Raw genomic sequence first — 13102 nt, 5'->3', positions numbered from 1 at the left:
GCATGTTTGTGCATTACATGAGTGCCAGTGGAGACCAGAGGACAGCGTCAGATACCCCCGGAACTGCAGGTACAGATGGTTGTGAGCCCCCATGGGGGTGCTTGCAGGGTCCTGCATGGACCCTGGAGGCACCTTCTGCAAGCCTGAAGCTGTTGGCCAGACTTCTTGCCCCAGAGCTGCTATTGGTCCTCTTCCTGCCCCCCTTTCCCACAGTTGTCATCAGTATTCCTCCTGTTTTGCTAACACACACCTGATGGGGAGGAACTAAGCCTGAAAATCCTGTTATTTTCCACTGTGCTGAAAGTCAATATATAAGCTCACCCCATCCCCTCAATAAATGGCATTCGGCATTCAGACATTGCCATTGAACGAATGACCTGCTGTTTTGTCTCTTATTTCAATCTCTAGGCCTTCGCCTGATTCGTGGAACAGATCATAGCCCTGGCGCTATAGGTGCTAGGAACTGAATATAGTTCGTCTGCAATACCAAGTGTTTTAAAACCACTGAACCGCCTCATCCTCAACCCCATTAGGACATCTTTTTTTTTTTTTTTTTTGTGCACATGCTTTTCTTTGACTGTATATACACACAATGTAAATAGCTGCAGGGAAACACATTCAATCTGCAACGTGAACAGACAGCAAGAGTTTCCACTCAAGAAAAACTGGGAATGGAAAACACGGTATAGCCAGTCAGCAATCCACATCTAGTACTGCCAAACAGAAATAACAAGGTTTCTTTGTTGGCAATGGAGTAGGTCCTTAGTGGAAGAATGCAGAAGCCCCACCCTTAATCTGTCTTCTAATTCTACAGAACACTCTTTGGTTGCATTCCACTCCTGGCTGGAGAGAATTCTGGGCTTTGGGAATTGCCAAAGGGTTGAGCAGAAGCAGCATGTTGTTGATCAGGCTTGATATTTGAAGGACACATGAGTCAGTAGTTTATTAGATGTTGTTGCCCAGTCGGTGTAAAATGGCTCACTTAGAAAAGTCCTTAAATTGCTTTGTATTACATATTTCAATTTACTGTTTCCACATGTGAACAGATGTGCAACAAGATACATATTTAAAGCAACACTATCTGTAATTGCCTTGAACTGGGTCCCCCCTCAACCTCCCCCCTATGCCTACCAATCACGCATTCATATAGTTTTCAACACTCATAACAACACTAAGAGCTGTAAATTCAAGTATTACTTTCATCCCATTCTCACCCACCCTAGAATCTTCTCCACAGACAAAACATCATTTTCAGGCCATTCAATGTCACACTTGAGGAAGGAGATGCCACCTACTTGCTACTTGGGGCCTCTTTCCCATAATGAAGTGTTTTTTGTTTTGTTTTTTTGGTTTTGTTTTTTCTTCTCTTTCTCCACTTGTGCTAGTTGGAACTTAAGCACACAAATGGGTCATTGAAACCTACTGCAAAGCTCCAGCTCATGGGGCTCTTGGCCAGTTCAGCTAGCAGGCTGCAGACCAAGGTCCTCTTTAATCCCTGCTTTCAAATCCGACCGTTTCTAACCTAGATTTGCCATTCCTTTGAAGGGTTTTGTAGAAAGCTACTAACAAAGGTCAGTATTCAGGAATATTCTAGACAGTCCTCTTAGAATACAGCTATGTTTGGCATGTGGACCGTGCTCAAGGTCCAGCAATTGACAGCCAGTTGGCAGTTTCACTACTGTTAAAAGAGGTTCACCAACTTTCAAGTTTGGAATGGAGACCCTTTCACCATTAGTTCTCTTAATCTCGTCAGATTGGTCACAAGTTATACAACAGCCACCTCAAAATCACGGAGGTGGCTTCTCACCTGTGGACCAAACGGGCAAGAATGGATGGAAACGATAGTAAGCTGAGAAGCTGTCTCTGGGGCTCCCACAGTGGAGGACGGAGTCCTTGGAATAGAATCTAAGGAAGAAGGAAGACGTGTAAATGTGTTTTAAAGTCTTGTGTTTTGATAACACAAAGAGATTTGATGAAAGATTTTGGACAAAGGTGCTAGAATCATGAAGACTTCCAAGTTACCTGCATTTGTAGCTCCCAGAACAGTGCCTTATAGGTAGAAGCTACTCAACTGTGGTGGATCTAATGAACAGAATGGATGGATACACTGTAGGTGCAGGGTACCGGTATGAACTGGATCAAATTAATCTAAAGGAGATGGAACGTTGTGCTAATAATCTCTTTAGGGACTCTGGGACTTTGCTTGCTCCCTATGGGATAATGTTAAAATTTTAATCTTGGATACAGGCACATCTGAAAATAAATAAATAAATAAATAAATAAATAAATAAATAAAACCCCCAAAACAAAACGATTATGTATCTTTATGGATACAAACGGGAGAACTTAAAAATGTACAGTCCCTAAGCTCGTACATCCATCTGGTCTATACACAGTCACTGAACGGATTTCTCTCAAATGATAAAAACAGACGATGTCAGGAACTTCAGAGGCTGGGTCGTCCATAAAGACTTGATGGAGCTCGTGAGTGGATAGGTATCAACGCTGATGCTGCCTGAGGAATAGTGCAAAAGGAAAACAAGTAGGCCGATTTGGAAGACCGCGGGACCCTAGACGAGCACCAGCATCTTCCAGCTGTTTCACCCGGACAGGAGTTTGGGTTTTATACTTTTTATACGGGAGGAGCCAAGAGACCCGCCCCATCCGGATCCTTCAGCCCACTGCCCACGTCGAGGCACGTCCCGGGGCTTCCGGGGTTGCCTAGCAATTAGCACGCCGCTGGGGCTCCCGGAGGCTGGGGCAGCTGGGTGTCGCCCCTAGGAGGCGGGTCCTGTCCGGCCGGCGACGGAGGACACGTGGACTCAGTGGAGCGGACCGCCCAGGGGGCGTGACCGACGGTCCCGGTGGGCGGGTGGGAGGTGGTGCGCGTGCGCGGCCGGGCGGCTGGGGGGCGGGTCCGACGGGCTGAAAATAAGCGTCCGGCGGACGGTAGCTGGCAAGGCTCATGCTGTAGTGCTTCGCGACCGCTTGGACGATTGTCAGGGTGAGCGAACCTGCGGGCGGGAAGCCTGACTCTCAGGGCAGAAGTCGGCGGGCGATTCCGGGGTTTGAGGCTCGGGATGGGAGGCCAGAGCGGCGGGGTGGAGGGCGCGGACCACTCGGGCGCAGCGGGACCTGGTTGGCCCGCGGCAGCCGCCTGACTTCCGAGGGGGCTTCGGGGCCAGACGCGACTGCCGGGCTGAGCCCCGCGCTCGGCCCTGGGGGAGGGGCTGAGTGTCAGTGCAGTGGGGCCTGCACGAGGGCCGCGGGCGTTACTCCATCCGCCCCCGGCTGCCCCATCTTCCTGGGTTAGACCCACAAGTCCTGCTGTCCCGGTGGGATTGGCTAGCCTGAGCCTGGGCGGTTGGAAAGACAAGGGATGCTCGTTTTTCTTGTTTGCCCTCTCCGGAGCATGGCGCCTCAAACCAGAGGCCTGGGCGTCATTCTCACCTGCACTCCTCAGAGACGTCGAACCCAGTCAGAACTCTCGTTTTCCCAGACACCTTCCTGCCCAGGCGATTCAGCCTCCCTTTCTGCTCCTTTGATTGTTTGCCGAGCCTCTTCAACTCATCCAATACAGGGCAGCTAGAGACGCGGTCTTCAAACAAATCCCATATGCCTCGCCGCCCCTGATTCCCTTGCCTTTTTGTGGATTCGCATGCACTTTGAGTCTCTTGCACAGGCTGTTATGACTCACCTTTTTTTTTGTACTTAAGACCCCTTCCTCCACAATTGATTATTTTGCTCCTACATTGGACCGAAGTCTTTTCTGAGTTCAGGTGTTCACTGCCCCATGTTCCTACTACAATTTTTTGGTTGAAATATTTATTCTCATGCTTCCTGAGTCATTCCAAGTGTGAGTGGGGGTTATGTGACACCCATTGGGTGCCTCTTTTAGTGGCCTTCGTTTTGCATCAGGCTGTGATCTGTGATAGAGGAGTCAGCTTGTGTCAACAGCTCAGTTCTCACAGCTTTTGCAGTTCTGCTCTTTCTGTTACTAGGCTGTTGGTTAAATGTGTAAGAGTAGCGTGCCTTTTCTTTGGCTAACCCCAGTGAACAGGTAGATCAAATTATTAAACGCCAACCTGTTCAGGACAAGTTTTCAACCTCAGTCCATCTAGAGGTTTCTTTAACCTGGAGACTTACTGGTTACTTTTACTTCAAGACCCTGGAGCTAGCAAAGTAAGAAATGCTGGCCAGTTTTCTTTGGCATTGACTCTGGGTACAGGATGTCTGGATGCTGTCAAATGTGGCTGCTTGAATGTACATTCTGGACTGAAAGCCCCTGGATTTAGAAAAAAGCTGACAACAGTTGCTAGGGTGAACACTCACTGAAAGGAATAATGACACAATTGGAGGGAAGGGTGGGCCAGGGCATTCCCAGGAGTGGGAATGCCTCAAAGGAGAGTTCAGCCTTAGGTCAGAGATAAAGATTGACACATTGTTGTGCCACATCTCATCTTATTCTGACCATGCTGTCCCCAGGCCAGCTCAGCATTGTTCAGTACTCGATGTCCTGGACTTTGGAAAGGGGAAAAAGAAAAACAGGAAGGAAAAAAACAGTTAGACAAGGAAGTAGGCAGTGTTAGCTGCCAGAGTCTTTGGGTCACATTTGAACCAGGCCTAGGAGGAGTGACCAGATACGTCAGTGAGAGGAACCTCGTTGGATCGAGGATCTGAGGGAGGTCAGCATTGTCCTTCCAGACTCATGCTGCTCCTGATGATGAATGCTGAGGCATGGGTCATTTTCCAAAGTCCCCTCTGGATGCTAGGGTGATATGGCCATATTGTCACCCCACTGGTCTTCGGGTTAATGGGGCTGTTGGGCTTAGCAGTATCTGTTTCCTCCTTCACTGCGTTATGTGGTCTTCTTCCAAATGAGGAATAGTCAGAGTATGTAAGTAGTTGTGCTAACCCATAAATGAACCATTTATAGGAGAACATGGGATAGTCATGTTTCCAAGACTGCAGACACATCAAAATAAGGCTCTATACTGTAGTGTGTGTGTCTGTGTGTGTGTGTCTGTGTGTGTGTGTGTGTTGTTTTTAGTCTTTGGGAGCCTGCCACCCAGCTCCCAAATAAATACACAGAGACTTACTGTTACTTATGAATGCTTGGCCTTAGCTTGACTTGTTTTTTAGCCATCTTTTCTAACTTAAATTATCCCATTTCTCTTTAACTACATTTTGCCTCTGGGCTTTTTACCTTTCTTTATCCTGTGTTTCTTCTTACTCTATGAGTGGCTGGGTGACTGTGTGGCTGGGTGGGTGGCCCCTAGCGTTCCTCCTCCTTTTCTCACTCCTTGCTCTCTTCCTTAGATTTCTCCTCCTCTTAATTCTCTGCCTGCCAGCTTCACCTGTTTCTCTCTCTTGCCTAGCTATTGGCCATTCAGCTCTTTAGATCAAGGAGGTGTTTTAGGCAAGCAAAGTAACACAGCTTTACAGAGTTAAACAAAAGTAACAAAAAAGAATGCAACACATCTTTGCATCATTAAAAAATATTCCACAGCATAAACTAATATCTTGCCATACTACACATGGCTACCTGCCTGTATTTAGGAAAGGAGAGTCAGTCGATCAGTTTCTCCTCATTTGGATTTTTCTCTACCTTGGCCAATGTAATTTCCTGAAGGCCAGTGAGCTTAGGAACTCTGGGGCTTCTCTTCCAAGCTGTGCACCCATGGCCTTGGACTAAATAATGGGAGTGTAGATGATGCAACTTGTTCTTTGGCCAGAATGGGACACTCTGTTTTCTTTTGACTGGGAACAATTTAATTTGACAGGTGGCAGTCATTACCTGTTGTCATTGTAGTGCTTGTGGGATCTTCTGGTTAGGAACCTGTGTATTCTCAGTGGTTCTTTGCTGGGGGAGGTCCTTCTGTATGCTGTGAATATCTGTTTCTCTTATTGGTTGATGAACTAAGTTGTTTTGCCCAATAGGCAGGCAGGATGTAGCCAGGCGGGAAATATGGGTGATGCTACCAAACTAGGAGAATTCTGGGAAGAGGAACACAGGGAGTGAGTTGCAAGGGAGATGCCTTGTAGCTGCCGAGGAGGAAAGAGGTCCAAGCATCACTGGTAAGCCAAGAGCTAGTAGAGATACACCCATTAATAGACATGGGTTAATAAATAAGCCTGAGCCATAAGCCAAACAGTTTATAATATTATAAGCCTCTATGTGTTTATTTGGGACCAAACAGTTGAGGGACCAGGTGAGACAAAAACTCAAGTTGCCAGTTCTTGGCTTTTTTTGCTGTGTCCCTTGAGGAAAGGATACCCTGGACTCACAGTTCTGTGGTTATTAGTCACTTGGTTACTCTGGTATTACCTGAGTAGAAAACATCCCTGTAGATATACATTCCAACTGGATCCAACTATGTTGGTAGAGGAAAGGGTGCCTTGGATTCAGTGACCACCCAACTCAAATTTCTGTTCAGTAGACAAGTGTCCAAGTTCTACCCTCACTCACACTGACATCAGAACTTGGCTGCAGGCTGGGGAGATGGACCAGGGGATAAACTGCTTGCATCTTGAGGACTTGTGTTAAAATATCCAGCACCCACATTAATGCCAGGTGTATATGGCAGCCACCTATGACCTCAGTGCTTGGGAGGCAGAAATAGGGGATAGACAAGATCACTAGCTAAACTAGCTGAATAAGCAGGCTTGGGCTTCAGTGAGAGACCCTGCCTCATTATATAAAATAGAGATCAATTAAGGAAGATACCTGGAACCAAGCCTGCCTACACACACACACACACACACACACACACACACACACACACACACACACACACGTTGTGTATATCAGGCTAGCCTCCAATTCACAGAGATTCATCTGTCACTGTTTCCCAAGTGCTGGGTTTAAAGGGGTGTATCACCACCATGGCTAGTTATAGTAGACATTTTGAAATAGTTGCAAAGTAAAAGAATCATAATTTAACAGTCTTCATTAAAACAGTGTACTTATGTGTGCATATATATTTATTTTACAACAATGAGTTATGGGTAGACTTTTGGCACCTGCTTTTTTACTTAATCTATATTAGAAATCTTAGGCAGAATGACAGATGTCATGTTGTCACAACCCAGCAGTCAGGCTGGATACCGCTCTTTTGCACCCTGAGCGTTATCCCTCCCAGTGGTCGTGCCTCCCATCAACAAGGACAGATGGTGGGAGGTAGACAAATTAGATCGGGGAAATTTCTGTGAATGTCATAGGATGGTATACTCTTGTGTCCTCCCTGAGAGCATTTAGGATGCAGGAAGGACCAGGACTGCTTTACAGTCCCTGGTTACAAGTTGGAGACAGCTCGGCTTGAGAGCTGTACTCTTGAGTTTATGGAGTGGTAAGGGGGCACATGACATTACACTTAATCTTTACTGCTGACGGTTTGGGGTCCTGCTACTGTTAGTCCTGGAGGAATTGGCTCTGCCTTTTGAGATGAGAACACAGGCTGTGTTTGAGGTCCTGGGCTGTCTTTCACCTTCCACTTTGAAGTGTGAGTCTCCAATCCAAGCCTAGAAAGGACAAGATTTTGCATTGAAGCAGCAGCTGCTGAACCCTTGGTGCCAATACCCGTGTTACGACCTAAGGTGGTTTTCAGGGAGCTCGCCAGGTGGTTGAACTGTCTGGAAGATCCACTTATTGTTCCAAGTGTCATTAAGATGTAATCTGATACATTGCTCAGTCTCCTAGGTTGGGGGTGGTGGGGTGGTGGCTTGGTCCTGCTCACTCAAGGAGGTGATGGGACGGATTTAGTAGACTTCCTAGGGGAGGGCTTACCCTCTTCAAGAAGCAGGTGGGAGGTGGGGGACAGTGGGGGGAGGGTGGAGGGGGGGAAGAGAAGGGAAAATTGGGATTGGAAAAAATGAATTTAAAAAAGATGTAATCTGGATTTCTCTGTAACTTCCCCTTCCAATGCTCTCACCATGTTTAGTTATGAGCCCCCCTCAGGACCCTGGCAAGGTAGGGTAATGGCCTTGCTTTGAGGTTGTGACCAGCCTGATTGCTTCCCTCAGCTCCTATGGCCCTGTCTCCAGTCCTGCCTCACTCCATCCCTTTCCATCAAACCCGTGGCTGAATCAGCCAAGCCAGCCTGTGATCTCATTTCTAGTTCTCAGGAAATGTCAGCCTCTTGGCTCAGCATGTACAGTCCGTTCACCTTTGCACCTGCCACTGCTCTTGCTGCCTGCCCTGAGACCAAGTGTACTGCCTGCACCTGCTCACACTTGGCTGTGGTCATTCCCTAAGACCCAGCCAGCGTCCCTGCTGTTTGTCTAGGCCTAGCTAAGGCATTGGCTCCTTCACCCAAGGAGATTTTTTCAGAACTCCTGTTTTGAAAATCCCTCATTCTGCTTTTGTTGTGCTCCAGTAGGAAGCGTGTCTCTCTGTGGGCTTCTAGGCAGGACTAGTCCTCAGGTCCTTTCATGCTCTTGTGTGACTGCTCAGCCCTCTGACGTTCTATCAGGAAACTGTGGACCTCCACTGTCCAACTGAGTGATGGGAAGCAGGAGAACTAGTGGCAGAGCTGGACTTTTTCTGGGGTCCTGGGAATGGGACCCAGGACCTAGTGCATGCTGGGCAAGTGCCACATCACTGAGCTCCAGCTCCAGTCCCACAGCTAAGCCAGTTTGAAGTACTCCTGTCAGCAGCCTTGCCACCTTCCAGGTTTCCCTGAAGCATGTACTGTTAGCTATTGGAAGGAACCCAAGCTCTGGGGCTCTGCCTTCATCTTGTGTGTTTTCCACCTCCCAGGTACCAGTAACCATGACATCCCTGTGGCTGCTCAGAGTTACCTTCCTGTGTGTCCTGCTCTGGACGTTTTATGCTCCAGGTACCAGGGCCCATGAGCCTGGGGCCAGCATCCATCATGGCAGCGCGGGTCTGGACAAGAACACAGTGCATGACCAAGAGTATGTATTTAGCCGGGGCTGGGGTTCCAGGTTCCTATCATCTGCAGTTTTAGCCCACAGGGCACTCCCTACCTTCTTTCCCTCCGTATCAATTTGTAGGGCTCCTGGACATTTTTCAAGGATGGTGTTTATCCCTTGGGACTCTTAGTTGTAAGGTACTCTTATCTTCATCATCCCGTAAGTGGAGGATTTCAAAACCTAAATACAGTGAATTATTTGTCAGAACTTAGTCCAGAATATAATTATGATTTCCTGATTCTGACAGAATGTTTTTAGTGACATGTTTGGATGCCGAATCTTTCTTGGGGAGTAAACTTTGCACTTTGTCCTTTGGTTTTGGAGACAGGGCCTCCATATGTAACCCCAGCTTCTCTGAAACTTGCTGTGTAGACCAGCACAGCAGATCCATCTGCCTCTGCCTCCTGAATAGGATTAAAAACATGCAACACCGTGCCTGTTCTAAATTTTATTTAAAAAATTATTTTTAAAATCGGTAGGTCAAAAATGTAAGCAAATTCTAACAGTAAAGAGAAGGCACCTCGGTCTCTCCCACTCAGAAGCAGGTGATGTTGGTGTTGACTCCTTTTGTGGCCCTAGCTGTGTGTTATGTCCTTGAATATGGCCTGTTTCTGAACTGGTTTCAGTTTTACTTGTCAGCATTCTTAAGGTTCTGGCATGTTCTGACTGTTGGTTCTCAGGCATATCATGGAACATCTAGAAGGTGTCATCGACAAACCAGAGACGGAGATGTCCCCTCAAGAACTGCAGCTCCACTATTTCAAAATGCATGATTATGATGGCAACGATTTGCTTGATGGCTTAGAACTGTCCACGGCCATTACTCATGTCCATAAGGAGGTAGGTCATGGAGTTCAGTCTCAGGGTGTCTGGGTGGACTGGTGCCCAGGCTGGGCCAAGGCTTCAGTGTTTCTGCTGCATCTGGAGTTTGAGGCTCCAGCCTAAAAAGACAGACCAGGTTCATGATGCAGAGCGTAGAGCACAGGGAAGAGGTTGTTTAATTTGAGAATGGTGACTCCAGGACCAAGGGACAGAGAGCTTTGGGAGTAGCTGGGGGTCATGCCATATTGTGCAGTACTCCCTGGTGTCCCAAGGCACCTTCAAGTAGAGGTGGCTTGGGCTCCATTGCCGCCTTGAGCAGGGCAGGCACTGTAACCCCTTTCCTTGCTAAGGGAATTGACATCAAGACCTTGTGCCTCCAGATTTAATGTCTTTCCTTGTGCCACAAGGGTTGGGGGTGGAGATGGAGAGGAGGCTCACCTTAGGTTCAGTGTGGGGTTCTCTATAGGCAGTAGGGAGCCCCAGCACTGTCTCAGAAGGATGCTGTGTGCTAGGGATGGTGAGTGGAGGTGAGACTGGTACCTGGGGAGGAGGTGGCGGCAGGCAGAGATGTGGAAGACAGATGTGGGAGCTGGCTAACCCGGGAATGGCAGCTTTGCAGCTGGCACAGCCCTCCTACCCCAGCTTCTAGAACAGGACAGTGGTTTCTCTTCAGGGAGCATACATTCTAATGGTTGGCAGTGTGTTCTTCCTCCTGCCTTGACCCTGAGGTGTCCATATGTCACTGTTTCCATTTTCTTAGGCGAGGGCGCAGGTGGTGAGTTTTCTTAGGATGGCTGTATAGGTCATAGATTCTGACTAACAGTTCTTTGTAACCAGACCCAGCTTTCTGCAGTGAGTGTACATGACTTTGATAACCAAAAAAGAATAAACAGTAATTTTTTAAAGCAAAAAAAAGCAAAGCCCTGTTTTGGTTACATCTTTTTGTTGTTGTTTGTTTGTTTGCTTTTTTGAGACAGGGTTTCTCTGTGTAGCTTGAGAGCCTGTCCTGGAACTCTGTAGACCAGGCTGGTCTGGAACTCATGGAGATCCGCCTGCCTCTGCCTCCAAGGTGCTGTCATTACAGGCATACACCACCACTGCCCAGTGCTCACAACTTTCTTGTAACTGGCACATGTAGTTTTTCATGTGGGTTTTTATAAATTGATGCTATCTTACCTATGAGTCTGGATTCCTAGAAGCAGCCACATATTACCTTGACAGCTTCTAGATAAGTCGAGCATGGCCCTTTCAGGCATTTGCTAATGTGCCTTTGTAATCCTGCACCTCGTCACCTCTTTACTTTCCTGCAGGAGGGGAGTGAACAGGCACCAGTAATGAGTGAAGATGAACTGATTAACATAATAGATGGCGTTTTGAGAGATGATGACAAGAACAACGATGGATACATCGACTATGCTGAATTCGCAAAGTCACTGCAGTAGATGTTATTTGGCTCTTTAGTTATGTGCAAATGTGACCCTTGATAATGTGATGGGACTTGTCTGGTAATGCAAAACAACTCATTTCCATCTACTGCTATACCCTTCTGTGGCAGTTTGTTACACTGGGGTGGGGGAAAAGCCAGAAGGAATACAAATGAATGGGACATGCCTTCTTAGTCCCCACGTGCTTTTAAGCTTGTGGGACTGGAGCTGGATGAGAACCTCCAGAAGGGTGTTGGATATTATCCCCAAGCTCTCAGGAACTGGACTGCAGAATGCCACTCTAATTTCTTGATGTTAATTCATGCTACCTGAAAAGTAAAGGCAGTTTGCTTTGCAAAGTGGGCCCACTTTGCAGTAACAGTGGAGGGACAGTGTGAAAGCACATGTTTTCCCTGGTGGGTCCCATCTCTAGGCAGATGTGGTCAGTGTTCTGTTCCCCTGACATACAGCATCACTTGCTCTGGGCAAGTGGCTATATACGAGAGTGTATTAAAGCCACCACATAAGAAGAATGTCACCCATTAAGTTCAGCCGGATGCAGAGTCTGTCTGAGATTCTGTATCCACTGGTGTTTTGGAGACGCAACACCACTGACCTAAATAATTAGCCCTTTTCAGTTCTTCAGTATTTTATACAACTACTGCCACACCCAAGCTGGGAGGGACCTTGAATTTGAGAGTGTTCTCTGATCACTGTCCTCTGTTTTCCTGGTCCTGGTATTTCATCCTTGCTCCCAGGGTTCCCTTCGTGAAGTACCAACTATTGACTTGATGTTGCAGGTTTAAACCATCAGCTGGTCTAGCCTGAGTGAGAGCCTAAAAGATCAGTCACTCAGAAATGGTGATTAATTTCATACAAGTTTGGAAGGAATGTTTTAAAATTACCTCTTCAAGCCTGAATGCAAGAATTCTTTTCCTTTCAGGGAAGATCAGAAAAGGAAGCCTAAGGCCCTTTAGCATTGTGAATCTTTGTAGTAGCTGAAAGAGAAGCAGCCTCGGGGTGTAATTTGCCTTGCAGGATATGATAGACATATACTATAAATGAATTCAGAATGATGGCAGAGTTGGAAGAAGAAGCTGAATCAAATTTGCTTTAAGACGTATAGAGACTTATTTTCTTTATTAAAGTATTCTTGTAAGAAAACGTATGTATTTGTAAGACAGTTTCCTGTGTCAAGTATTTGTGCAATCAGAGCTGACTTGTAAACTATTCTTGTAATATCTCATTATTTTGAAAGATTTATATAATGAACTCACTATCTGACAATAAAACAGATGGAAAGATAAGGAGCAGCCAATTCTGTACCTGCAGCCTTCCCCACCCCATAAAGGCTGATTTATACATGACTGCCTTTCTTCCAGGAACTGCAAATTGTTGACTGGGCCCTGCTCCTTTCCACAGAGTAGATGCTTAGTGTCCAGAGTCACTTTCCCCTTTAGGCATTTTTTTTCCCCTAAGGTAGGGGTTCTCTGTGTAGCTTTGGTTGACCTGCAACTTGCTCTGTAGACCAGGCTGGCCTCGAACTCACAGAGATCTACCTGCCTCTGATGAGTTCTGGGATTGAAGGCATGCACCATCATCACCTGGCTAGGCATGTTTTTTTTATCCTGAATAAACTCATCTTTGAGTCTTCCCTCTCCAGCCACATTCTGCTTGTGACTCTAGGGTAGGTGACATAGCACTTACCCTTGATTCTGGTGACTTTTTCAGTTAGATCACATTATTGGAGCAGTTGCAGGTCCAAGTGTCGAAGCGGGCTCTCTGGCATTCCAAAAAGGACACACTTCCTTCTGCCTGTTGTCAAAGGTTCCCCTTCTACTTCTCCCCTACAAAGACCCTTGGACTGTGGACTGGCCCCTCATGCCAAGCTGCCCTTCTGGAAGGATCTTGGGAGTGTACTG

The 13102-nt window shown here is 47.0% G+C and overlaps 1 protein-coding gene across 2 annotated transcripts; it reads left to right on the top strand.

Annotated features, from left to right (window-relative positions):
- The first annotated feature begins 2907 nt into the window (after positions 1–2907).
- Positions 2908–12487, top strand: Mcfd2 (multiple coagulation factor deficiency 2, ER cargo receptor complex subunit). 2 transcript variants are annotated; one of them, XM_051175225.1, is made up of 4 exons: positions 2908–3004; positions 8759–8916; positions 9615–9774; positions 11067–12487. In XM_051175225.1, exons 2-4 carry the CDS (start codon positions 8771–8773, stop codon positions 11196–11198), a joined length of 438 nt encoding a protein of 145 aa, XP_051031182.1. In that variant the 5' UTR covers positions 2908–3004; positions 8759–8770; the 3' UTR covers positions 11199–12487. The 2 variants fall into 2 exon arrangements, with proteins under 2 accessions (XP_051031182.1, XP_051031183.1); XM_051175226.1 differs by lacking the exon at positions 2908–3004 and having other exon boundaries at positions 8759–8837.
- The last annotated feature ends 615 nt before the right edge of the window (positions 12488–13102 follow it).

Source organism: Phodopus roborovskii, unplaced genomic scaffold (assembly GCF_943737965.1).
Source record: "Phodopus roborovskii unplaced genomic scaffold, PHOROB, whole genome shotgun sequence".
NCBI classification, from domain to species: Eukaryota; Metazoa; Chordata; class Mammalia; order Rodentia; family Cricetidae; genus Phodopus; species Phodopus roborovskii.
Note: the sequence above shows the minus strand (reverse complement) of the source record. Positions and strands in the feature narration are given on the sequence as shown.

Bases quoted from the DNA above. Each gene is read 5' to 3' on its own strand.
- Mcfd2 (XM_051175225.1), top strand. From the start codon at position 8,771: ATGACATCCCTGTGGCTGCTCAGAGTTACCTTCCTGTGTGTCCTGCTC. The intron at 8,917-9,614 runs GTATGTATTTAG...GTTGGTTCTCAG, and splicing joins AACACAGTGCATGACCAAGA to GCATATCATGGAACATCTAG. The intron at 9,775-11,066 runs GTAGGTCATGGA...ACTTTCCTGCAG, and splicing joins TTACTCATGTCCATAAGGAG to GAGGGGAGTGAACAGGCACC.